Raw genomic sequence first — 27,660 nt, 5'->3', positions numbered from 1 at the left:
TGCTATAAGGGATAGCCAGAAAGTGGCAGTGTGGTTTAGGCAGGATGTTGTGCCTAAGGACAGCTTGGTCGTATGCACATTTGAAGTAAACACTTCAAATGTGCATACGTTTGGAATGTCCCAAAATGGTGGTGGGGAAAGTGCTAAGAAGGAAATGTGATATGACTCTACAGTAATGTACAGTAAACATCCCCTGGTGGCACTAGAATTTTAATACATTGGTCAAAAGCATGAATCAAGGATTGGGTTAGCCCCCATATTTCTAATGCAGCTAACAGACATGCCAATTAGTGACAAGGAGTAGCCACTGTCTAAGAGTTTAATGAAGCCACAATATTTTACACTGGAATTAATGTTTTGGACCATTTAAAAGGAAACTATAGAATACAATCTAGTCAATATTAAATACATGAACAGGACCTTATCTATTAATTATTAGTCCATAAAAAATATTTCTACATGTAGGACTTTAATTTAATTCATACTTCAAAGTGAACATGACGTGGTGACTTGATTATTTTACACAAAATAGCGTATATCTGACATTCACTTTTATGATTTCATGCACTCCAACTGCCTAATAAGGAACTTAAATTTTGGATAAAGCATTAATATTACTGCATTTGGCATGTAACTTTTATGAATTGTTGAATACTGATAAAATGTGCTAAAATGTGCTAAAATATTGACCTGATGATATAGCAGATGTTATGGTAATCACCATGCACATTAAGTTTTCCATGCAAGTGAATGTAGTTTAGCACAGTAGGGGATCAATTGTGGAGCAATAAAATTACTGAAGTTATTATTTTATTATAATTTCGGTTGCTTTTTAGATATTGTTGAGCGTTCATGGTAGGTGTTCTTAGTATAGGGTTATTTCACGCCTATACTAATGGGGAGGAATTAGTATTACACGGACACTATCAACATTCCAAACAACATTATAGGTTTTAATACTCTCTTAATATCTACATCCTAATTTTCACAGTGCAGTGGAAATTCTTATTTTTCAGAATAAGAAATCAACAACTATATTTCTCTGACCAGATGATCAATGAGGCTCACACTCTGCTGCCTACGAGACACACACCAAAACACGTACCATTCTACAATTGTACCACCAAAGACAGTCAAATTTTCTGCAGTACATCTATCAGTAAAACAGTCAACAAGAGAAGCATTACTGTGAGATGATGCTATCAGTCTTATCTGCTACAATAAATTAAACTGTGTTTCTATACTGTACAAACAAACCCGTACTTTTGCCTAATTTTGTCATTTGTCCTAAAGTGAAATAAACTTTAGTTCATCTTTTTAGCTCTCTGATGATTTGTTGTTGGTTCAGTGTCTGCGGCAGCTCAGTTTCTATCCTCCTCTTCCTGCATTTACATGAAGCTGTAGGTCTTCTCATATTGGCAGAATGATGCCGACTGTCTCCCCTATGGGATCTGAGGCCAACCCACACTCATCATTTGTTGTAGAGGACAGAAATGCCTTCATGAGTGCAGATTCATTTGAAAGTTCCTGAGTTGCATTAAAAGCTGCTCTCATGGCCAGTAAGAATATACAAGTTGCTCATGGCAGATGGGTCAGCCGTGGGCGTGCTTTGTAAGATGATATCCCTATAAAAAAAAAAAGAGAGAGAATTTAACCCAATTTAAGCTTGTTTTGGAAAGTTGTTGAACATTCTCATTTCTCGTGTTCCTGTGCTTGCATGGTAAATGTTGTAGAACTTACTTATTTGTCCCCAGCACCTGGAAGACACGACTCTCATCTGTAATCTCTTGCACTACCTGCAGGAAAAGATATAATTAAATAGTATTTCTAAATAGGACTATTTAGCTTGCCAACAACAACGATTGAGGTAAATGAGAAATCACAGTGGCTGAGCCATACTTTCTGTCTGCAAATTTAAATTCTACAAAGTAACATAACATACTTGTAATTAATTGAAAAAAGTCAGCAATTTTTATTTATATTATTTTCCTCACAGAAGAAAAAAAAAACAATAATAATGCACAGAAATACTGTTAAATAAACTTGGTTAAATTTTTGATCAGTCCATAATACCTAGAGCAGGATTTTACTCTCCATTAAATGTTCTGTTTGTTTGTGTGTTTGTGGAGATACAACTATTACATAAAGTTAACTTCCAACAAGAGCTTCTCATGACATAAAATCTTATGGTTATTAACGGTACATCACATAAGGTCACCAAGTTTTTACTATTTCATATGGATCATAAGCTAAAATATACATCATACCAACATTAAGACAATGAAAAAGTTTAAGTTCTTAGTTGATCTAGTAAATTAGTATTTTTTCTGTGATTGGTTATGGTCCTGTTTATATTTACTAACCAATGCATAATATTTAAATTCATAAAAATATTCATATGTGCGTAAAAATCCATACTGTGAGTGCCTGCATTTTTATTTACAAACTACGTTTTACAAACCGTGTCTTAACCATCTAATGCTAACAAAAAAACTCTTACAGTTGCATATTTAGGTGGACTAGTAAGCATTTAAAAAGATATTGATACCTCGCCACTTTGTAAGCTCTTTCCCTTAAGGCCATGTTTCCAAAAAGCAAGAACACTATCCTGCAAGCACACTGTGGGGACAGAGTAATATTTTTTAAATAGGAAGACACAAACAAGATGATAATTTTACTCAGAAAAACATACAAGAAGCATAATAGAATTAAGACAATGATATTATTAGTAGCATTAAATAGTTGGGATAGATGACTGGATGTCCATAAAATGTTTGATAATGTATATACACACTGCACAGCCAAAAAAAAAGTCACTCCCTGGATTTTACTAGGAAAATAGTTAGGAGGCTTCCTGTTAGGAGTAAACCTGTGATTGGGTAATCACAGGTTTACTTTATTGTAAAATCAAAAGCATTTCCACACATACAATGTAAAGAGAAGAAGAGATTAAGACTAATCGTAAAAAATTGCTAGGGAGCATAAAAAATGGACTGTCGAGCATTGAAACTATGTGGAGCACTGTTTCACTATGATGGGTGCATAAGGATATGAAGAGAGGCGGGTGAAGTGATGCACCATCATGCCTAGTGCAGTGTTATGATCTGGGGTTGCTTCTGGTTGTCGATGGTATATGCCCAAAAATTTTATTAGTTTACCACCTAAATATTCTGTATGACCAGATTTTTCAAACAAACGGAAACACTTATCTGTCTGGATTTATTTTTACTTTTTTTAAAAAGTGCAGGTTAATTTGTTTTATTTTTACTTTATATTTTGTGTTAATTATTTTAATATATTTTTGGAGGGGGCTGTTGAACAAATAATTTGAGTTTTTATTATTTCCTATGGGAACATTCAATTTGGTTTATGAGTGTTTTGAAATATGAGCCTGAGTCCGGCAAGAATTATGCTCGTAATACAAGGTTTCACTGTATGTCTTAATATTTTTGGCGACCACATTTATTGATAATCTCTGTTGAATATAGTTTCCGTGTAGCGACACACTGTGCTCACCAAGTGTCTCTATTGAAAAACCGAAGGTGAGTTCTGAAGCCAAGCCTTTGCTAGAGCAGCCGTTTAGATCTACAGCTTTCACAGTGTCTGCAGGGAATAGAACAATGAGTACTAGTTTAGTAATATTTATACATACATAACATATTAATTTAGTACATACTAGTTTAGTGGCTTTATACATGCATAAAGATGGTTACCATAAAATATGAATTTAAAAATGAGATTAAATTAAAATACCTTTGAGGGCTACGAGGACTCTGTCTCTATCCAGTTGAGTTACTTGTTTCAGTTCTAGACTCTCACCAGCTGTGAATCCAATGATGCAACTATATGAACATTCATATTCAGTCTACTATACATATACTGACTCTTACGTTCTATCTTTCAAAGTTGTTATTAGTAGGATAACTTTACTGTAAACAGTCTAAATGTTCTAGTGAAGCAAATTATTAGGTAGGCGGTAACATTTTACTGTGATATAGTGTGTGTGAACAGGTACCTGGGTGTTCTCTAGGTGTGTCATCAAGAGGGACGATATTAAATTCTAAATGATCCATTGTATCTCCAGAGTTGTGATTTTTGCAGTGTACCCCCACACACAGTTGAGGAAGTTCCTCGCTCTCCTTCACCAGAAGCTCAAAGATTGGCAAAGACTCAGGCAGATTCAAAGGTATATGCTAAGAGAGAGAAGGAAAAAGAGATAGACATGAAGAAGAGAAGAGAAGAAAAGTGAAGAGACATCAGTTCAAAGGGTTTGGGTGGGGCGCTGGAAGGAGACTCCATAGTTCTGTCTTTAACACTCACATGGTCATAACGCTCACAAGGTTGACAGTGATATTACCAACAGTAATATTACCATGTTATATATTTATACAAAAGGATATTTATTGGTATTCTTGAGTGAGAATCAAGAATAGTAATAAATAATCTGCCTGAGACGGCACATTAGTTCAAAGGATTCAGTTTGGGTGGGGTGTTGAAAGTTTGGGTGGGGCGTTGAAAGTATGGGTGGGGCGTTGGAAGGAGACGCCACAGGTTTGTCTTTAACACTCACATAGGCCTAACGCTCAGATGGTTGACAACAGTGATATTATCATACTCAATTATTTTTTTAAAGGTATTTATAAGTATTCTTGAGTTGTAATTTAGTTTTATCATTGGACATTGAGGTATATATATATATATATATATATATATATATATATATATATAGAGAGAGAGAGAGAGAGAGAAAGAGAGAGAGAGAGAGAGTGGTGAACTGGATCTGATGTTGTTTTTAGGGATTTGTAGATGTTGGCAGAGGTTCTCTGGCAGATCTTCCACTCTTATGTCCAGCGGAGCTTCCCTTGTATTCTGATGATCTGAAATTGGCAATGTTTTGGCTCTCTAGTGCTGAGAGGGCTAAATGTAGCTGTGGTCGTGAGGACGTTGCCACGGCAGTATTTCTTAAACCCAGTGGTGGACCACATGGGTTAAGCAAGCTGTTAGACGACAAATGGAGGCCTGGTTCAATTGTGGGGCAGGGATGAAGAACTGTTGACTTCAAATGAGAACAGTTGAGTACTTTGAGCACCACCAGAATCCCACCAATATTCCTGAGTCTGTGAATGTGCAGGAACTACTACAGTGACTACATTTTAGAACATTGCAAAATATATCACAAATCTTCATGAACGTGGGCTTTCATCCACCTATTTGTCTATTTATTCATATTTGCAAACTCATTATTTATGCTTACTTTAAGCTGCATGAACTTCTGCATTGGGTCATACCACAGCAGAAGAACCAGACCGCTTGGCACTGCTGCACACAAGAAAACGCTGTCCGTATACGGGTTCCTTACTGAGGCAGAGGAAAAAAAGAATATCAAAAAACTATATAAGAGACTAGAGTTAGATGCAACCAGATGATTCAACAAATGACAGTGAATTGCATTACCAACACTACACCTTCTACAGCCCTTAGTGTCTGGGATCTTCACAGACATGGCATACTTCCTGCAGAAACAAGAATATACAATAACAGATCTCTCAATTGTTAAGAGACTAAGTGCAGTTGAAGTAATAAACATCAATAAAGACTAAAGTGATGTAGACCTTGAATTGATTCTTGTACTCAGACGGTGGGCGTTAATTGACAGGTGACCTTGGCGCCGTTGCATGCTTTCACGGTGCTCAAAAAGTGCACGTAAACTGTGAGAAGTCAGCTGTGAGGACTTTCCTATGGATCGCAAAATATATGCACTGACAATGCTTATGTAAAAATGTATGCAGTGCAAAAATTTTTATGGTTTCAGTACGATTTAAACGTACCTGAGACAGACATTAGCACATCGTTCATGATATATAGCCAGCTGCATCTCTGTGGGAGCAACTGAGAAACACAATAAAATGTCAACAATTGTAAAAGGATAATAATTTCAATCTATTCAATTTACTCACTCACTCACTCACTCATCGTCTATACCGCTTCAGGGTCGTGGGGACCGGGAGCCTATGCCAGGAGGCTTAGGGCATGAGGCGGGGTACACTCTGGACAGGGTGCCAATCCATCACAGGGCACACACACACACACACTACATTTGGGAACGCCTAACCTACATGTCTATGGACTGTGGGAGGAAACCGGAGTACTCGGAGGAAACCCACCAAGCACGGGGAGAACATGCAAACTCCATGCACACAGAGCCAGGAATCAAGGCGAAAGTGCTAACCACTACACCACCGTGCCGCCCCTATTCAATTCAATTTTATTTATATAGCACTTTTAACAATGGCCGCTGTTGCAAAGCATCTTTACAATCAAAGGAAAATTGGAGAAATGAGTATGAAGTAATAAATGAGTATGAAGTAATAAATGAGTATGAAGGGCATAATAAATCTGACAGATAATAGAGAAGTGAGTCAGTGATTTTTTCAGACAGACAAACAGACATTACTGTACACCAACATCCTAATGAGAAATTGAGTGTCTGAGTGAAGGAGTACGGCTTTAAATGGCTGCAATGGCTGTCTGGTGCCTACCTTATCAGTCCAAAGCGCCATATACTAAGGAGCACTTGGTTTACAAGTCTTTTTTCAGGTTCCTTTGTCCTAGCCAGAATTATTAAAGAAATTTACTATTATACAGTTACTATTTATTTTGTAGCTATTTATTAGAACTCTTAATATGCATTTCAAAGAGGTGCTGATCCAAGTGGAGAAGCCTACGATTAGGTGTAAGAACAAGTAAGATTAGGTGTTAAGAGTTTGCTACAAATCTCAAAGACATCTAAACCTTCCCAGTTTTGGTAAAAGATTCTTTGGAAAGCTGAATACAAGATAATTAAAACTATTAGAAGATATGGAAAATGATAGTAAGGGCTCATGATCCAAAGTTCTGGGTAATATGACATCAAATCAATATCACAATTAATTAAACAATTTAACCTCGATTATGACTAATGAACCCTTATAGTATAGTATAATTACACATGCAGTAGTATGTTTTTAAGAGGACATTACATGAATACACACAGTGGGGAAAACATTACTATAAAAAAAAACACCCCGAAATACTTGACATGCTAGATTATGTCGATTAGAGATTCTAAATGTTGGTTTCCATGAATTGCCTAGCCCTAATCCAAAACGTACCACATTAACATGGTGCAGGCAGTGTTATGGCAAGAGCATGTGTGACTGCCAAAGGAACTGGTTTACTGATGCTTACTGATGATGGCATTTATAGAGTGTATAGAGTGATAGTTTCTGCTCACTTAAATGCTGAAAATATTATATGACAGTGCTTCACTACATAGATGGATAATTACTTAAAATATACTGGAAAGCAACCATAGGCTTCTTAAGCCAATTTCTTTAAATAGTCAAGTCTGTCACCTTGACCCACAAATAAACAACTCAAGGTGGCTACACTAAATGCCATATCCAGGAGTTACAGACTTCAGGTAGACCAGGAAACCCATGGGCACATGACTGGGGAACCCTATAATGCAGTGCCATACCATTGCCATTGGGGCACAAAGACACACCCAAAGTCATACACCCAGTCATACAACTCCAGAAAATCTGGAAAAAAACATATGCCTTTGGACTGTGGGAGGAAACTGGACTACCTGAAAAGAAACTCATAAAGCATGGGAAGAACTTGCAAACTCTACACACACAGGCCATAGGGACAATTCAAACCACGACCTTGGAGGTGCAACGCAGTATTACCAGAATTAACCAGAATCAAAAAGGAGCTAATCCTCATTTGGTAAGATGACAATTCTGGTTCAAGGTGACATGATTGCATCATACAGTTCCTGCTAATTTTTCAGGTCCACATTCAGGCTCATCTTTCATTCTACCCAACCCTGAGGTGTTTTCTTCCCATGTATGGACCCAGGAGACTGGGGTTTCTTCATTAAGTACTGTATATAATTTATTGATCGCTAATTAATTCTGAGAAAGCTTGGCCTAATACCGATAAGTTAAAGTTTCCTGACATAAAATCATTGACATCAACTTTAAAGGAGAGGGGGTCAAATGTAGACACATGACAGTACCTTCTCCATAGTGTCCTCATGAAGCTCATTAAGGTTAAGAGTGTAAATGCCCTGCTCTGCACCAAGGATAAGATGTTGGTCTGTTGGGTAAGAGGTCAAATATATTACATTTTATAACAATTAATGGACACATCAAGAGCAGTTAGTAAAATAAAATCATCTGTACCTCTAGTCTTTGGTAAAACCCAAGTGCCAGCCCAGTGAATTTTCAAAGGACAGCCGTTGAATATCTTGGAGAAACAGGCCCCCATCTAAAATGCACAACAAAATCTGATATTTAACACATTTTTGATGTACAGATATGATGAAATGTGACCTAAAGTGGACAAGCAAATTAAAGGACTACTTTTTATGTTTAGAGAACTATTACTTTAAATGCACCCATGACTTACATGCACTTGAGGTGTAGGTGGCAGTCCATGAACACCATCTTTCTAAAATTGAAAAGACACTCAGTAAAGAAATAAATAGGTTCTATTGTCAAATTTTCACCCAATTAATTAAAAAGGGCCCCATAGGTTGCTTCTTTTATTTGCACTAGTGAACATGAGAACAAGATGAATCCCAAAAATATCCCATTCATTTCCATAACAAAATAGCTAATAAAATGTTTGCTCACAGACAATTCGGTTTTCCTTCTAAGCGTGCTCCATTCAGGTGAAAGTGGCTGCCGGGGAAGAGAGTTCCGTCCTTGCTCAACAGCGATGGAGCTTCCCATTATGAAATCTTAAAAAACGCAATTAAATAAATATTAAACATTTTATTTAACGTACTGTACATGAGTCATTAAATAGATATTTTCTGTTCTGAATGTGCACATCCAGCTGCTTCCGTTATGGGGTTGCCAGAGCAGACCATCTGATCCGCATTCAACTTGGTACAGGTTTTACGCCGGATACCCTTCCTGACGCGACCCTCCCATTTTTCTGACTGGGCTTGGGGCCGGGTGGTGGCTGGATAGTATGGGGTGTGGCACCCCACTGACGGACTTCAAATTCAAGATCAGGAACTCTATTAATTCTGTCCCTATTTAAATATAATTAAAAGTGTGATATTGTGCATGTTAACTGCTTTTCACAGCTTTGTGCAAAAGCTGTGGTGTCCATGCCAGCTTAAGTGCAGACTTCTTTAATGCATAAGTGCTGGGTGTCCACTCTGCAAACCCCATTGTAGTCCATGGAGTGACTTTTTGCACTGATTTCAGGGTCATTTTTAAAAAATTCAATTATTAATTTCACCAAATAGGAAAACTATGAAAAAGTATGGTTTAAAAGTTACAATAACAATAGAGGGTGGCCATATTAATAATGTGCATTAGAACTACTTTTGTAAGTAACAATTATAAATAATATTTTAAATAGAATATTTTTTTCTCAAAAAATGCATATACCAGTATTAGAACTCTTTGAGAAGTATATTATAAAATATATTTAAAATATATTCTTAACTCTTATAAAATTGTCTTTAATGTTTCTCTGTAGTATAAATATGATGGTGGGTACATTTAAACATTCTTTCATCTATTACCAACAAACTATCAATGTAAAAAAAAAAAAATACACAGCCGAAAATATACAAGCAGGGTGTTGCATTTTTACCATCGGTTGGAGTCTTGCACTGGGAGCCCAGGCTAGGGGAATCAGTTAAGAACGAGGAGTCACTGCAGAGGGAGATGTCTGTGGGAAGGGAAAGGTCAGAAACTGCTGAGCCAACCCGCAACGTTGAGTCGTTAAGAAGAGAAGGGTTAGCATCTTTGACGGGTGTTGAGCCAATGAGAGGAGAAGTACTTGGAGAGGCAGTTTTAGCCTGACTTGCAGAGAAATGGTTTTTAGCTGCCTGTGGTTTTGGGACCACCCTCTTCACTGTGCCATATTTATCGTCGTCGTCTTCTGTCGGTGAGTCCTGCTTTTTTTGGAAAAACAATGAATTTTTTCCCCCCTTTGAAACAGCAAAAAAATAAATAAAATAAAGTTAAAGTGCCACTTACCTCAGCCGAGGGTGCTCGCTTCATAGTTAAGCTCCTGAGAAAAAAACAAGTAGATTATTTTTTATGATGATTCTTTAAAAGACTGATAGCAATGGAATCATTTTATAAGCTCCATATCATAGCCACTTCGGAATTTCACCCTCTGGTAGATAATGCTTTTGGATGGAATGTTGTATTATAAGTACAAGGGGCATTCAAGTCAAACCACGAAAGGTCAAAAATTCTAAAAAAAAATAAAAAATAAGAAGGAATAAAACCGATTAACATTTAAAGAAGACTTCAAGCAGTGTATGTTGATGAGACTCTTAACTGCAGTAAAACATTTAAATGGTGCAAACGTTTTAAAGAAGGCCATACGTTTGTGAATGACGCTCACTGTCGAACTGGTTCGCAGACCACTGCAGATGTTTCTGTGAATATTCAGTGGTTATAAATTGACCTTTGAAAATCGACGAATATCTTGTTGCCAACTTGTGGAAAAGAGGCACCTGTCTGTGGGAACTGTTCACTCATGATCACATGCACATTAAAAAACTTATTAGAAGAGTTTTTGCTACATCCCTTTATAGTCCTAACCTTGCCCCTAGCAATTTTCAATTGTTCGAGCGACTAAAGGAGTTCCTGGGAGGCTAGCATTAAGCAAGAGAAGAATGCATGGTTCCAGTGTTCAAAGAAATTGATGGTCTACCTTGATGGTATCCAGGCACCAGTGAAATACTGGGATAAGTGCATTTTGTTATTCTGTACAAATAAAAGTCCCAGTTTGACTTGAACACCTCTCGTATGTATTGTGCTGTGCCCTTCTTCAGAATGCAGATTAATGCAAACCACATTCTACAAACTAAATAGGATGGCTGAACAGCAATAAAACTATTGGTGTACTAGTAACAGTGTGCTTTTTAGTAGCACTGAGGTTAGTGACATATTATGAAAGAGTTACAAGAACAAAAGTTTTATCATGTACATCAATGCAACTGACAATTACTGGTTACTGGGTGATTTATCAAACTTCCTCTCCTTTAACAAAAGTTTATCATTAAGTTATCAAGCTAAGAAAGGACAGCTAGCATGCCATCATCGGTAATCTGATTAGCCACGCTTCGGTGTAACTGTTTATTCTGTGAAATCAGAATACTGCACAGAGCCAACAGTAGCCAGCTTCTGGGTAGCATGACTAACGCTGGCTAGTTAGCAAAAAGACCTTGTGAAAGAATAAAGACTAAACTGTCAATCAATCAGGGAAAGCCCACGAGGCATTGCGTTTCTCTGAGGCCAATGGTTGCTGACGATGTATTACTGTGATTTACTATTTCCATCATACTTTCGAGAATTTTTTCTGTAGACTCAATATACCGAGTGTTATTTCATTTTTCATTTGGAGCAGTTCCACTCACCTCTCAAGCAAAGCTTCCTCAACACACTCCAGTAAACCTCTGCAATAAGCCACAAAAGAAACAAGAACTCACAAAACATTGCATTAGAACACACGCAATTTACTAAGATGAGTAAAGCTTGTTTTTTTTTAATTAACTTAATAAAAAAAAGTTAACTTAATTACTTATAAATTAACTAATTGTATTCTAAGAAATCAACATTTAAAAAGTATAGTAAATCCACAACAAAATTATTGGCACCACTGAGTCTTTTATAATGCTCGCTTAGCAAATACAGGTCAAGGGATGTGAAACCAGTCCTCAATACAGAATCTCTCCAGTTCCTTCATAGTTCTACATCCTCTCTTTTTGAACTCTTTAGCTCACCTCTCAGGTTTGTTTTTAAATGGGGAACTGGGATGACCATGTTAAAACCCTTTTTTTAAACTATGTGGCTTAGAGTCAGAGTCAGCTATTTAAAAGCCAGTGCTACCAGTGAGTCCATGTGGCTATGCATCATCATAGATCATCTACCATACTTAACAGTCGGGTTTGTGGTGGTGTTTTTTTTCGGTATTACTTTTTTAATTTTAAACACCAAAAACATCTTAAAGAATGTTTCACTTTAAGTTCCAGTCAAAGGTCCAGGAGGCACGTTACTGCAGGCTCAACTTTTCTGCTAGCCCACCTCCCAAATAGTTTGTTGTCCAGGAAGCTAATTGTAGATTTGGAAGATTGGTGACTCCAAAATTTTGCAATCTTCTGTCCATAACCATGGTACTTGAAGCTAATTTTACCTGTCTAACCATGTACCATAATACAATTACAACATCTTCCAGGCAGGTTTGCTAGTGACACATTTCTTATTTATTTATATTTTTTTTTATTCACATTTCTTATTTTATAAATATTTTTATAGCCATGCATAAGCACACATATCTCCTATGTTCATGAATGACCTTACATTTATAGCACAGTGACACATGAAATCATCACCTCTTAAGATATGGAAACTAAAATAGAAAGGTCGACATGCTTTAATTATATGTGGACCATAAGAATTTTTAAGAATGCCAGTAATTTGGTTTAGTTTAAAGCATTTCTTGGAAAATATGTACTTTAATTACTGTTTAGAGTTCACATATTAGTGTAAGATAACATTAATTAACTTACGGAGATTCCTCCTTATCGCCAATAGAACTCCATTCATCACTGGATCCCTAATGAGTATTTCAATAAATTAATTATTATAACCATTATTAGTACACATGATCAAACATATAAATTAAAGAGTTGCTAGAGGGACAGGAGGGTTAAGACAACCTGAGTTGCTGTTCTTACCAGTGAATCTGGGCGAAGGTCTATGTCTTTCTGCATGGATGATGTAAACGTTTCATTGCCAACTGAAGACAGAAATGAAACAAATGCATCATCTTTTGGTTATAGTTTCACAGAGCCACCAATACACACTACTTCCTGTGTCATTTACTCATACTGTATGTTTTATGATTCAGATAAACAAACACTGAAATAAATGTGTGTATTATATATTATAATGTTTATAATGTAACTGATGTAAAGGAACTTGTCTTGCAGATTTTATACAGCATTACATGTAAATAAAATAAACATCGACTGTTATTAATAAAATAAAAATTGTAATAACTGGCAAATTGCTGTGATTTAGGAATTGATTTACAGTCTAGCTTTGGATTTGTTGCACTGTATCCAAGTGGCTGTTTATTACTATTGTTTAATTGTTTAACTGTTTAATTATTATTATTATTTTTATAAATTATATTATTTGAATAAAATTTTTAATATTAAGAACTGCTAGTGCTATTTAAACATGAGTAAATTATTTATGTCGAGCTTGAGATCTAGTGAATTATACTCTAAGACTAATTAGGGGTAAAGACATTTAGGGATAAAAAGAAAATGTATTGGAAATGAACTCTCATGGCAATAAAATTGTCTTTTGTTGCAGACATGCATTTTGATGCCTCTCGTATACTTGAAATCCATGAAAATCTCACTTTCAAAGTTTCACTCTTGAACCACTGGCAGCTTGTTGATGGACAAATCAATGCCACATATTCAGTAAATGTCCTGCACTAAATACAAAAGACAGTCACACTATAATTTTGTTAGAGCATCATTAGCTTATGGTGCCGTGGCAACGGTTTAACAACATTCATTTTTTGGATAAGATCATGTTTTGGTGACAAACCCACCAAAACACATCCCAAAGACTTTCAAAAGGGCCAAGGTTAGGACTATGTGGTGTCCAGTTCATGGGTAAAAAAATTATTCCTTATGCTCTCAGAACCATTCTCTTACAGTTTGAGTCCTGGAATATGCCAATGCATCAGGGAAGATAATCGCCGTAGATGGGATAACCTGGTCATTCAGTGCATTTAGGTAGTCAGCTGACTTCTTTTTATTGCCACTTAAGGTCAATGAGCCTAGACCTGATGACCTGAAGGCTTGTATTAGGTTCAAGCCACGTCCTGTCAGTCTACCACTGTTGGGCTCATGAGCAAGGACCTTAACGACCTCTGCTCAAAGGAGGCTGTATCATGGCTGGCTCTGCGCTCTGACCCAGCATCCTAACAAGCTGCAAAGAAAATTATATCAAAGTGTATGTGGCAAAAAAAAGGCTCTCTTTAGTGGCCATTATGCCTGATGGTGCATCAATTCGGGCATTTCTCTTCTTCTGAAAGGAAAGCGCACTCTGGAATAGGGTCAGACTGAACTCACCAGACCACATGATCAGATTCCATGTCCAGTCTTTATGCTTCCAGTCCAGTCTTATTCCTAATTAATCTCAATAACAAGTGGTTTTCTTATGGCGACACAGCTGTTTAGTCAGAATCCTTTTCGTCACATTGCGTGTGGAAATGCTCTTTCTTTCACTACTAAACAACAGTTGTCATTTCTACTGCTGATTTTTTTATGAAGCAACCTTAAGCATTTCAGTGCTCAGCTAGTTGACAGTTCAGCATAATAGAATACTTCCAGGTTTGAATGATGAGTTCTTCATGAGTTCTTAACTCAATTCCAGTCATTTCAGCAATCTCCTTAATTGTTTTCTTTGCTTCATGCATGACCCTTTTGAACCATGACCATTCAACAAAAATAACTGCTGAAACACAATAACCACTGCAGCAATTATCCAATCAAAGCCTCTTATGTATTTACTTATTTACATCCAACTGGCGACTTTTTTGGCTTGGCAATGTACAACTGAAGAAAACATTAAATTCTACTTACAATTCTCTTCAGGAACTCTTTTTCTGACAGGCAAGTGTTTTGCCAAAGATGTGATCTTATCAGGAAAAACACTGCATGTCTGTGGAAACACACACAACCAGCGTACAGAGTGTTTTAACCACAGACAATTTAGACGTAATTTAGTATGTAAGATAAGATTTTGGTTCAGCTAGTACAATTCTCAGTTTTTTTTGTTTATACATAATAATTCATAGAATGTTTTTTGTCAGTATTAATTGAATATAGTTTAGACCTCCAGATCGCTGTCATCCATAGTCTGAGAGTGCTGAAGATCAGGGTTGTTTGCAGTGTCCAGCAACTCTATGACCAAATTACGTGTCAAGAGTTGGGTAATGAAAGCATGCTAGTTGTGGGGGAGAGAAAGAGAAAGAGAGAAAAAGCATATATTTAAGGATAGTGAGCGTTATGAGCGTACTGAGATCAGTAATTAAATAATAACTTGTATAATTTAAGAACATGCTAATTCATACTAAACATGTAACACAGTCAAACCATCGTAAAGTATTTACAAAGGGTGAGTTTTGGGTTGGGATATTAACTGCTCTTGTGTGGGTCACCCAGCTGTTAGTTGGTTAAAATTCTGAAGCAGATATTATACGATTTTAAAATATTTGTACAATTGCTATTGTTATTCTAATTGTCATTGTAATTATTATATCCTTTTATTGCCACCAAGTCAAGTAGGCTTTATTGTCACTTCAGCCATATCCAGTTTAGCACGAAGTCAAACGAAACAACGTTCCTCCAGGACCAAGGTGCTACTGTACATGCAACATAGCTTTGCAACATAAATTAGCAAAAAACTAACTAGCTAACTTGGCTAGCTGGGAACTAACAGTAACAGGCACTGCAACATGAAATATAAAATCTATTGTCACTCTAGTGAAAGCCTTTAAAAAGGGTACTGCACATTTTTTATGACATTATACAGTATTGATATTTTTATTTCTTTTAATAAAATCAATGAGAACTCATTGTGAGGAGCTGTGGTTAAGGGGACCATAAAGTAACCCCTGTGGTTTCGCACGTTTAGACACGGCTATCAGGTTAACCTCCTGTTGCCAAGTGTGTGAACTTTTTGCCTTGACTCAATGCTATAGCTATTATTTTCATTTTGTTTTTTAAATCACACCAGAATTGGTAAAAACATGGTCAAAGTAGAAAACTGTTTACAGAATGTTGCTGAGGTTATGTAAAGTAAAAAAGCTGATACAGTGTGCAGACCTGGTTTCTGCCTTTTAGTAGAATCAATATTCTCTCAGACAAGTGTTGAAACTTTTGTAATAAAATTATAGATATTATATTGCACCTGCAGCAGCTTCTCAGCTGTGGGCCGCTTCCGAGAACTTTTGGTAAGTGCCATCTTGATGAAACAGTGGAATTCTCTGGACCTATAATACAAATGAATAATCATGAACATATTTTAAGAATATGCAACCAGAACTGAAAAAGATGTCCATGAGTCTGTATCTTTACCATTTGGTCTTGTCCTTTAGTTTGGGTGGCTGGAAGCTGCTTTTGGACATCAGCATTAAAGCTCTGAGAATAATTATTAAAAAGCTTAAAACAACACAAAATCACTGTTTAGAAATGGCACAATTTTATATCATCAATCAAAATAGGATGGAATTAAATTACCCAGCAGGCATTTTTGGTTGTGTGGTGGGAATGTTAATGTGACAGATGTTGTACCTGCTGATAAGGCTATAACAGGCCCCAAAATGGCTTTTTCATGCAACAAACAACTTAACTTTTCCAAATAAAAAAAAAACAAAAACAAGAAAATCTGCTACACAACAGCAATTTACTAAACTGTCAAATCTGGAAGCAGTTAAACGGAAAAAAGAAAGAACAGGATGTACAGGCATGTGCCGCTTAACATCTGAGATCTGTTCTGTGTAACCAGATGTTATGCAGTTTAGATGTTGTGCAAACACCATATAAGGATACAGTACTGTAGATTCTTAGCAAAACTCTATGGGGTACTGAGGTGTTGTGTGCCCGGCCTAAGTTTTAAGCAGTATTATTTACTAATATTCCACCTTTGTAATGTTTATCAAACTTTTGTTTCACTTTCAAATTAATGCTTCCTCTTGCTGCTGCTTTCAATAGAACTGATTCTATTTAAATTTTCCCCTCTGGCTATTAATTTAATCACTATATATAAAACTCTGCGCACCGAACCAACCGCATTCATGTGTGATTGTTAAGTTCATCCACAGTCAGTGAATTATAAAGACCTATGATAGTTATATACGTAGTTACAGTATACAGTATGTACCTCTATTCTGATTGAAGACAAACTTGAAAAAAATTTACATTTTTAATGTTTCTCTAAGCTTCATTTAGACATAGCAACAACGGTGATAGAGAAAGCCATGGTATGTTCACTATACTTTCCATTAACCACTGTGGTATTTACTTTGTTGTGTTTTGTTGTTGTTGTTTTGTTGCTATAAACTTTAACTAAAATACTAAAATTAACCTTTGTAAAAAAAAAATGAAGGATCACGTCTTTTGAACATATCCCAGAGATCTCCAAAATGTGCTTGTTATTGTTCCAGTTAAAATACCACTCAGATCATGTATTCCGGCGTGCATGAAGCAATTTCACTACTTTTCCAAACAGGCTGTTTCAGTGTTTGTAGCTTTAAACGCAAATTAGCTACTTCCACAATGCCTCTTTATGGAGGTGGCTTTTTGTACCCAGTGTCACGGCATGGAAACGGCCGCGAGGAGGTTCACGTTATGACCCCTGTTCCCAGCCGGGGAAAGCCGCACAGCTGCGACATTAGAGAGGACTTCCGCGTGAGGCCGCGCACACAGAGAGAGCTGGGAGGAGCCGGTCCGGCTATCCGCCGAGAGCAGAGTCAGTGCGAGCAGACGGAGGCAAGAGCTGCTGTTCACGTGAGCCCACGCTGCCACTCTGCTCGCATGCCAGCAGGGCACTGTCCACCAGACCTGCACATTCTTTCATACTCTTTCTTTCCATCCTCCCTCCATTAACACTTTCCTTCCCCAATTTTCCTAAATAAATTACCCTTTTTCCCGCAAGACCTTGCCTTATGTCCGTGCTTTATGCAAAAAGGGTCGAACCCATTACACCCCTTATGTATGTAATGTGAAATTTCCCCTAATTTTGTCTGCTTTGTTATTTCGTCTCTTTAGTAATTGCTTCCAAGTTGTTCATCACACAACACAACCTTTTGTGTGATATTCTTTAATTATTGTTTAACTACTATAGCAACCAGTAATTGTTTTACATCTTTTTAGAGAAATATGTTGTGCTTGCAGACATGAATCCTTAGATTGATATCTGCTTATGTAACAAAACATAAGTAATAAAAGTCCTGTAAAATTACGATGTTTTCTAAAGTAAATTATCCCTGTAATTTAGCAGAGCACCCCGTATTTTACTAGTCGGACAGCACTTTCATGGGGTGTCTTTTAAAAGAGTCAGACTTTCCCTCTTTGTTCTTAGATTTATTCACAAATGCTAAAGTTCCTATTATGAGCCGAAAGATCTTAATTAATCTAAAAAACCAAAAGCCTTTCTGACACCAAAACTTACTCGGGTGCCATCAAAAAAAAGGTCACATTTTGGTAAAGATCTTTTTGGGTACATATTTTGCGATGCAATTAATTGTTTTTCAGATGTGTGTGTGTGTGAGTGTGTGTGTGTGTGTGTGCAGGTACACATGTCCTCACCTCATTGGGTGTAGATCGAACATTGGTGGTTGAAGTTCTGCTAGTTCTATGGCCGTTATCCCCACTGCCCAGATGTCACACAGCTGGTTATAGCCACCTTTCCTCTCTACAGCTGCCACCTCTGGAGCCATCCTGAGACACAGGAAAGGGCCAAAAGAGAAAGACACTTTTAAAGCTTCTAACTTGCAACTGGACTTTGCTTATTAACAAAATAGATGAGTGTGTGTATGGATGTTTCAGCAGTAGTAATCCTTTGTTGATTTGATGCTGCACTCATGAAGGATTTGGAAATGGAAAATTCAGGACATGGTGGTAGCAGGCTGGCCACAACCTTTTACGTTACACTACTGCTTTTCATACATGTACAATGTTTTTATGTATAACAGGCTCTACAGTAATGATTATAACAGCTATAACTCTTATTAAACATCTAGAAACCTGATAATTCTGAAAAATGTGCAAATGGGATTCGTATTATGTTGCGAGCTGTATTATTTCCACGGATCTTGTGTCTATGAGGTCGAACAATCTTCCATAATTTTTATGGTTTGACTCTTATTGTAATTGTAACAGAAGAAGCTGTATTTTGAGATTATATCTCAAATAATTTGTGAAATACTGTATTACTGCCTAGTCATTCTCCAACACATCAAACCCCAGCTCTCTTTTCACAGATTATCCTGTCCTCCACTGCCAGTTACAGTACATCTCTAAGGCTCAGTCCACAGTCCACCTGCATGCGTCCCTTCTCAGCTCTGTGCAAAGGAATTAGTCTCACTTGCTTGAACTTGACCTACTCTTCTGCTCTAAATCGGGATGCCCCACTTACTTTGAGAAAATCCATCAAAAATCCAAAAATAATGAGTGGAAATTCTGCAACATACAGTATATCCCTCAATCTCTGCAATCCGGTGATCTCTGCAAACTGCCATAACTTCTTGTTCAACACAGTTGGTGCTGAGCTAAAACCCCCAGTTACCACATAATCAACACTCCTTGAGCAAGATTGAAATTAGATCACACGTTACACCATCTAACCCTGAAACTTCTGTAAACATGCTGTGAACTACAACTCTGTCACTTTAATTTCCTTACCATGTTAGCGGATTAAATATCCCATAAGAAACCCATAGCTTCCCTACTTGATCATTTGATATCAAGACCTTACTTTCTTTCTATTATTATCACCACATCAGTCATTTACATGGTCCTAACATGTTTGCTCTTTCCCTGGTCTTTTTAAATTAAATAATCAGATACAGTATATTTATTTATACTGACATTTTTATTTCTAGAGTTCATCCTAAATGTAATGTTTAACCTGTTAAACAATTTATTTTTTATTATTCAGTTTAAATGTTTTAACATGCAAGGTGCAAAGATACAGACATCCTTATCTTTAAAAGTCACCCATAAGTGATTCTTGGTGTCTCCAAAGTCTCTTGAGTGGCAACTAGTACTCACCAGTATGGGGTACCAATAAAGGACTTTCTCTTCACAACAGATGCATTGATTTCTGCTGCTACTCCAAAATCCGCTATGGGAGAAAGATAAATAAAAAAGAATACAATTGAAGGAATGTATGGCTTTGTTTATGTGTGAGACCAGCGAACGGCTTGACTGACCTAGTTTGACATCTCCTCTCTCAGTCAAAAGAATGTTGGCTCCCTGTGGAGTACAAAATAAGACAATGAGTGCACACATAACCCTTGATTCTTACCTATACACTAACCCAACAACACCGCCTCCCCCATATCTCTTCTATACACACACACACACACTCTCTCTCTCTTTGTTGAACACTCATTCGATGCATTGATGCAACACACAGCACAAGTGGGATTATTGTTAAAATGACTGGTCTTACTTTTATATCTCTGTGCATTTTTCCCATCATATGTAAATAATGTAGTCCCTGTGAAAGAAAGAAAATGGTATCATGTGCATGTTTATCGCACAACATTATACAGCATAAGGAGGTTTGGAGAGAAAAGTTCTTAAAGATTAATCTTTACTGTGATGCCGAGTTTAACCTCACAACCACATATGCATATAAATCACAAGTGCGACTGCGGACCCTAATCCCAAAGCAAAACCAGGCCTTCATGGTTGCAGCCTGGCTGTTGGGATTAATACTCGTTGTGTTAATGAGGCATGGCACTAATGTCAGGTGAGAAGAGCGCCACCGTCAGCATTCTAGTTCACTCCAACAGTGTTCAGTGGGGTAGACATCAGGACTCTTCATTTCTTCCACACCATCTTTGGCAAACCGAACCATGTTATTGGAGCTCACTTTGTTTACAGGGGCATTCTCATGCAGGAACAGGTTTGGGCCCTTTAGTTCCAGGAATTGGAAATCTTAATGTGACAGCATGCAAAGACATTGTGAATGACTGTGTTTTGTAGGAGGTGAAAGAAAATACAGTAAAAGGAACAGTTTGTGGAGGAACCACAAATGGGAGTGATGGTCAGGTGTCCAAAGACGTTTGGCCATATACTGTACATAATCAGTCAGGCAGCCTTTGTTCTGTAATATTGACAGCAAACTCTTCCTTACCTGTAGTGTTTCTCTGCATACGTATGCAATCTGTCTCTCTTTCAGGGGTCCAGTCACTGGAAACACACCATTCACCTCTTTTAGAAACTTATTAAGGTATTCCTAAGTTTTTAAAAGTTTGCCAATTAAAAATCTTTTCAATGAAAAAAAAAAAAAACTTACTCAATAACCAATAAAGTGTCACTGACATACTGTAATAGTCAACAATATGGTTGGCAGTAAGCCCTGCTAAATGTTACCATGGTAGATGTCTTGTAGTGACCCTCCTCCACAGAACTCCATGCAGATCCACAGTTTGTTGTTTCTGTTAAATTTGGTAGTGTGATTAAATTTGGTAGTGTGTCACTGCTATCTATAATCAATTCAATCAATATAATAAAAAAATAAATTTGAATGACTATTTGAGCATAAATGGGAAAAAACCTGAGGTAGCTGCCAAAGTATGCCACAATGTTTTTGTGCACGCAGTCCTTCATCATGGTAATCTCCTGCTGAATGCTTGAAATGTCATCTCCTAAAACACAGACAGTTTTAATTTGGTCTAAATCTACCTTTTGGGTTACGGAACTAAGTGTAATACTACAACCTCTTTATAAACATGTGCTAAACAACAGTTTCATTTGAAAGTATTACCCATATACACACACATACACACATATATAGGCCTATATATACACACACACACACTAGATTTTATATATATATATATATATATATATATATATATATATATATATATATATATATATACACACACACACACTAGATATATATATATATATATATATATATATATATAATCTAAAGTGTCTTCTCTGTTACATATTTGTCCAGTTGTGCGTGTAACAACATGTTTGTCACAGCTACTTTTTAAAGAAGTAGCACTTCTGGGCTCCAAAATGCATTTAGAGAACACAAAGTGCTTGATTAACCATAAATAGACCTGACTGATTGACCTGATGATACTTTCTTGGGATTTGCCTCATCATAATGCGATAGTTTTGTGGAACTATGCTCTTGATACACTTAATAGTAAGGAAACCAGAAGTTGTGTGGACAGTTGTAGCTTATGACCTACCAGCATCCAGTTTGACTACTTTGATGGCTGCAATGATCGCTGTCTCAATGTTACGCGCCTATAAAGAGATTGGAAAACAAAAATAGAAAACTAATTAAACACTGCAAATATAGATGCATCAAGTCATAATCCATATCGGCTGCCGCTCTTCATCATGTGGCACTTAAGTAATATCTGCATTACAAAGCCTTAACTGGCACCACCTGTTCTGTATGTATGTATTTTTAATATATATACAGTATACAGAACACTACCCCATCAGGATTTACATTGGTTTAATTTTTATATAAAAATTCAATCAATGTAAATCCTGATGGGGTAGTATCGCCTTGCACCGCCAGCGTCCGGGTTCGATTCCCATTTTTGTGTGCATGGGGTGTGCATGATCTCCCTATGCTTCGTGGCTTTCCTCCCACAAGACATGCAGATTAGACCAATTGGCGAGCCCAAATTGCCCATAGCATGTGAATGAGTTTATTCCACCTCCAAGATCTCCAAGAAGTGCTCCAGATCGATCAGATTCTAAGGGGGATCTTTTACTGTATACTTGGAATCTTTCAGTACACTGTAAAAATTTTGTTGTCTTTACAATAAAACAATGCTAGCAGTTTCCAAAATAATTTCATAAATATATGCTAGAATTATAAGGAATTCCTTTTTGTACTGTGTGAATTTGCCACGCACCAGTATGAGTTTAAAACTACTTTCTCCTGTTTATTACGCTGTCGACAAAATGTCGGTCAGTTGAGAATATTTATGAACCTAACTGTAAATCTGTCATTTATTTGTCCACAGCATTACTAAATTTACCATACTCCATGTTCACTGTGGTTCCTTGCACTTAGATGTTCCAAGCAGATTTTATTTAGTACAGTCAACATATATAGGAAAATGCATGTTTTTTATGGAACTTTTCTTTTTCACTCTCTCTTTTTAGGAAGGATATAAATAGTTTATATGGTAATGTGATTTTTAAAATATGATTTTACAATAGTTAATGGACCACTACAATAGTCTTCTAATTACTGTTTAGGCTGATGTATGTTTTTACGGTGCTTTGTTGTTTTAAAACTAATCAGAAAGCAGAATGTCTGGTCCATTCTAAAGCATTGATCTTAATGTTTTTTTTTTATGAGAAAGGGGTTTTGCCTGACCACCTTACCCATATGAAAAACATCCAGCAGTGATTGACCAGATATTTTAAAAGCTACTTTAATGTTGGTATAGGTCTCTGGGTCCTTCTGTCCATTTTGAACATCCTGTTCTTTGTCATGTCACTGTGAAGTTTCATTTTCTCCACATCTTGTTTACGGCTTTCATGATGCTCTATGCAACATTCAAAGTATTTGAAATTGGAATGAATGAATGAAGTCAGGAATTATTCTGTTCTCATCTAATTAAAACCTACTTTGAAAAAATTACCCCATACATGCTTTGTAAGCTTACAGAAGATCATGGCTTTAGCAGATGGATTAAACCAAGAATTTTACAGACAGAGCAGCTGATCTTTATTTGGGGACAGAATTACTTCATCTTTTAGATGTGTGTGATAATTATGTTTCAACATGAGTTCATTGTGTGGCTGGTTAATTATGTGCACTGTCACGTAGCCTATTACTTTAACCAGGTTAATGTAAGTTTTATTTTTATATTTTTCCCCCTTTTGTTTTTTTATTTAATTTGATGGTTGTTCAAATATGGGTTTAAAAGGGTCTGACATGATTTATCTTGGAATCTCTGTTTAAATTATAAAACTTGCAGTTTTACATCTTTATAACTTTTAATAAAATATTTTATTACGCAAAACCTCCTATAACTGGGGATGTGGCTATGTTCGAATTAAGCAATGACATTTAAACTTATGTTAAATAGGAGTGGGTACACACCTGCCATCATTTAAGTGTCTCTGATTAACCCCAAATAAATGTTAGGGCTACAAAAGAATTTCCAAGACTTTAGAAATGCCACGGAACACAGTGTAGACAGGCATCATCAAGTGGAAAAAAATATGGCATTATTGCAACAGTATATATGGAAACTGATAAAAAGACGAGAGCAAAACTGGTCAAGGGAGCTGCCAAGAGGCCTACAGCAACATTAAAGAAGCTGCAGGAATTTCTTGTAATTATTGGCTACGTAGTATGTGATAACGATCTCCTGTATTCTTCATACATACGTCCGGACCATGTTGAAAAGTGTGATGAAAAGCCCGAAAATGGCTTATGGTCTGATGAAACCAAGGTTAAACTTTTTGCCCATACTTCAAATAGGTAGGTTTGGCACAAAAGCAACACTGGATCATAGATTATTCAAGCATGGTGAAGCATGGTGAAGCATGGTGAAGGCAGCAAATACAATTGATGTTGGCACAAAACCTTAAGGCTTCTGCTAGAAAGCTAAAGATGAAGAGGAATTTCTTCTTTCAACATATCAACAACCCAAAGCATACATCCACATCAACAAAAGAATGGCTTCACCAGAAGAAAATTAAGTTTTGAAATGGCCCAGCCTGAGCACAGACCTGAATCTGTTTGAAGATCCAAAGAGGGCTGTGCACAGAAGATGCCGTAGCAATCTGACAGGTATTTGAGCGTTTTTGCAAAGAAGAGTGGGGAAATATTGCCAAGTCAAGATGTGCTATGACTCCTAATCCAAAAAGATTAAGCGCTGATACTATAACTACATTATTACAGTTTATTTTTTATTTTTACTTCTTTCCTCGAAAGATTTCAGTTTATATTTCAATTGAGTTATACAGCTTATAGGTCACATTAATGGTGAAAAAAGGTCGGAAATTATTTACCTCTCATTTTTTATATAACAAAAACCTGACATTTTAACAGGGGTGCATAAACTTTTGATATCCACTAAAAGCATACTATAGACTACATCTTTTTCTAGTGGCAATGCCAGCAGAACTGAGAGATCTGTTAATGCTAAAAAGGGAAGCTCTAAATAAAAAGGAAGTTTAACTTTGCTGGTATAACCAACTTAATTTCAGCTCCCTATATCTTACTGTAGCAAAAGCTGTACTGTTACTGTATTATAATGTAACCATGACATGGCACAGTTTTTTACTTCAATGAGTCAAAGAAGAGCCTATGATCCACAGGTTATATACAAGTAAAGCACGTGCATGAAAGTCCTCACATTACTGACCTCAAAACTTAGTAACATTATCTATTACTCATTAAATGTATTTTGGACAGTAATTTAGTAGGTAAATATAAAAAAAAATCCCCCGGTATTATAACTCTAATTGACTCTTAATTGAGATTAATTATATTAATTAAGTATAATTAAATCAGCTTAAATATATATGAGCATGTATCACCTTGCATAAGCTTGTAGGCCTTTACAATCCATTCCTGCAAAACCGTTTGCCTGATCAACATAAGACCTACTTGTCTTAAGATCATTATCAGGAGGGATGCATTGCCAGCTTGTAACCATGGTGATGCAAGCACCAATGACGGATCAGCTGACACAGGGAAGGTGACATCAGTAAAAAAAAAAAAAAAAAAAAATAGTAGCGCCGCTGATTTCCTGTTTTCTTTCCTGTTCTACCCAATCACATCCTGTGAGATCTTTCTCACAGGATCAAAATGCATTCTGTGAGATTAAACTACATGCTTCAAAACTGTCTGTACACGTGTTAAATATAGGTCAGATACTGGTTGATCAGACACAGCAAACTGTTCATACAGGTTCACACAAATACAGACATATTTTTATGTTTAATTAAAAAATTGATGCAAGATGAAAATCAAAAGAGAGATAACATGAAATCAAAGATTCCATACAAAGTCTGTTATATTTCAGGAGGGAAAAGGGCTGACTTGACAACGACACATCTGATACCTTCCACAAAAAAAACTGCTTGCTGTCGACCCTCCCTGACACCTTCTTTAGTCACTGGTGTGTGGTTTTCCTGTTGCACTTGACTGAATGTTGTACCACATGCAGAACATGCAGTTACAGCTATACTTACTTTAAATGTCTATTTGGTGCTTGACATTTCATTTATTTATTTTTATGAAAATGATGTTCACAGCTTTCGCCTGTCTAACATCTATCTAATCACCCGTACATCAGGTGAACCATGGAGTCAGATGATGAAATTAGGGTTTCCTGTGGTCTAACTGTCAACGTAACTTTGTCAATTTGTTCACCATCGCTTGCTTGAATCAGTGTATCATCCTAAACTCCTGAGACTAATCAACAGGTTGCAACATTGTAACCATATGTACCTATATAGGTTTCTACTTCAAACCCAGGCCGTTTGGAGCACAGGTGGCTCCAGCAAAGAACCTTTTCCAGATTGCACACTGAATATTTGGATGGGTCACCTGCAGTATGGAGTCAGATAGCAAATAAACAACTGAGATACTCATTGTTCTCAAGAAAACATTATTTAAACTAGCTCTGGATTTGTCCCAGGTGCTTACACATTACAAGTATCATCCCAAACAGCACAGATATTCTTTTAAACAGGGGAAATGTGATACGCTGAACACCACTATATGAAGCAATTAGATAAGTTAGTTAAAATAAAATAAAAAATCGAGACGACTAGCTAAAGTCTTAAGCAGTGAGACTATGTAAGAGAGCTGGCAGTCGGAGACGTCGCCGTTAGCAGTCTACATTTCTAAGTGTGTACCTTGAAAACATCTCCGTACGTGCCGCTCCCAATGCGCGTGATCAGCTCGTAATCGTCCAGCGGGTTGCTGTTTAACACGCCGATGTCATCCATTGTGTGCAGTGTTTCTGCACCGCTCGTCACTCAGCCATGCACAGGAACGCAGTTTCTGTTGTGAAGCTGTTGTTTGCACGAGAATCAGCGTGTCGCCACTTCCTCGTTAGCATCAAGTGTTCAAAGGAAATGGCTCCTGTAATGGAGTTACATCGCGCTGTTCTGCTGGGCCATGGGCTGTGTATGCTGTCGAGGAACTATATTATTCAGCAGCAGTACAGCCTGCGGTGTACAGGAGAGCCGACACGCACTTACAAGCGAAAAGCAAACAACCACCATCTTATTTAACCTGAGCTCAGACTGATGCGGTCGGAAGTGTGTTTCCGTCAGTAAAGTCCCCTGACGGACATGCCGTGGCAGTATGTAGTTCGGCACGTTCAGGGAAATATTTAACAGGATAATTGATGTGTGCATAGAGATGAAAGGTTCTTGGACAACATCTTGTCCTACCTGGTACCATGTTAACACACGCAGCACGCGACCTGAGTCATTATATGGCCAGCAGCGCCACCTTCAGGATGTTCACAGTAAATACGTTACAGAAAATACAAAATACACTGATGCAGCACCTTCTCTAAAAAAGCAAATAGGCACTGGATCAACACTGAACCGTAGTCAATATTGTTGCCATTGTTTGTTGAGTAATTAGTGTTTATTGTTTGTAATTTCAATAAATTGTCCACAGAAGGGCAGCACCATCGCCTTGCACCTCCAGGGGCCAGGTTCGATTCCCAACCCAAGTCTGTGTGCATGGAGTTTGCATGTTCGCCCCGTGCTTGGTGGGTTTCCTCTAGCTACTCGGGTTTCATCCCACAGTCCGGAGACATGATGATTAGGTTAATTGG

The 27,660-nt window shown here is 37.1% G+C and overlaps 1 protein-coding gene across 3 annotated transcripts; it reads right to left on the bottom strand.

Moving 5' to 3' along the window:
- Positions 1–928: 928 nt before the first annotated feature.
- map4k6 (mitogen-activated protein kinase kinase kinase kinase 6) lies at positions 929–27,249 on the bottom strand. Of its 3 annotated transcripts, none has more exons than XM_053479277.1 (32): positions 26,723–27,246; positions 22,063–22,120; positions 21,408–21,498; positions 21,224–21,288; positions 20,985–21,040; positions 20,295–20,342; positions 20,053–20,095; positions 19,892–19,964; positions 18,428–18,559; positions 16,196–16,258; positions 16,029–16,110; positions 14,952–15,062; positions 14,699–14,777; positions 12,767–12,828; positions 12,599–12,645; positions 11,447–11,485; positions 10,053–10,086; positions 9,664–9,970; positions 8,685–8,791; positions 8,458–8,499; positions 8,232–8,316; positions 8,066–8,145; positions 5,829–5,889; positions 5,613–5,736; positions 5,455–5,513; positions 5,255–5,358; positions 4,016–4,193; positions 3,754–3,822; positions 3,517–3,603; positions 2,549–2,619; positions 1,741–1,796; positions 929–1,625 (listed from the first exon to the last, which is right to left on the bottom strand). In XM_053479277.1, the coding sequence occupies exons 1-32, from the start codon at positions 26,813–26,815 to the stop codon at positions 1,538–1,540; spliced, it is 2,694 nt and encodes an 897-aa protein (XP_053335252.1). In that variant the 5' UTR covers positions 26,816–27,246; the 3' UTR covers positions 929–1,537. The 3 variants fall into 3 exon arrangements, 2 of the variants coding, with proteins under 2 accessions (XP_053335252.1, XP_053335253.1); XM_053479278.1 differs by having other exon boundaries at positions 9,664–9,967; XR_008355857.1 differs by lacking the exons at positions 929–1,625; positions 1,741–1,796; positions 2,549–2,619 and having other exon boundaries at positions 3,754–3,842; positions 26,723–27,249.
- Positions 27,250–27,660: the final 411 nt, after the last annotated feature.

This window comes from Clarias gariepinus, chromosome 19, assembly GCF_024256425.1.
Source record: "Clarias gariepinus isolate MV-2021 ecotype Netherlands chromosome 19, CGAR_prim_01v2, whole genome shotgun sequence".
In the NCBI taxonomy this organism is placed as follows: domain Eukaryota; kingdom Metazoa; phylum Chordata; class Actinopteri; order Siluriformes; family Clariidae; genus Clarias; species Clarias gariepinus.
This window is presented reverse-complemented; position numbering and strand designations above follow the sequence as displayed.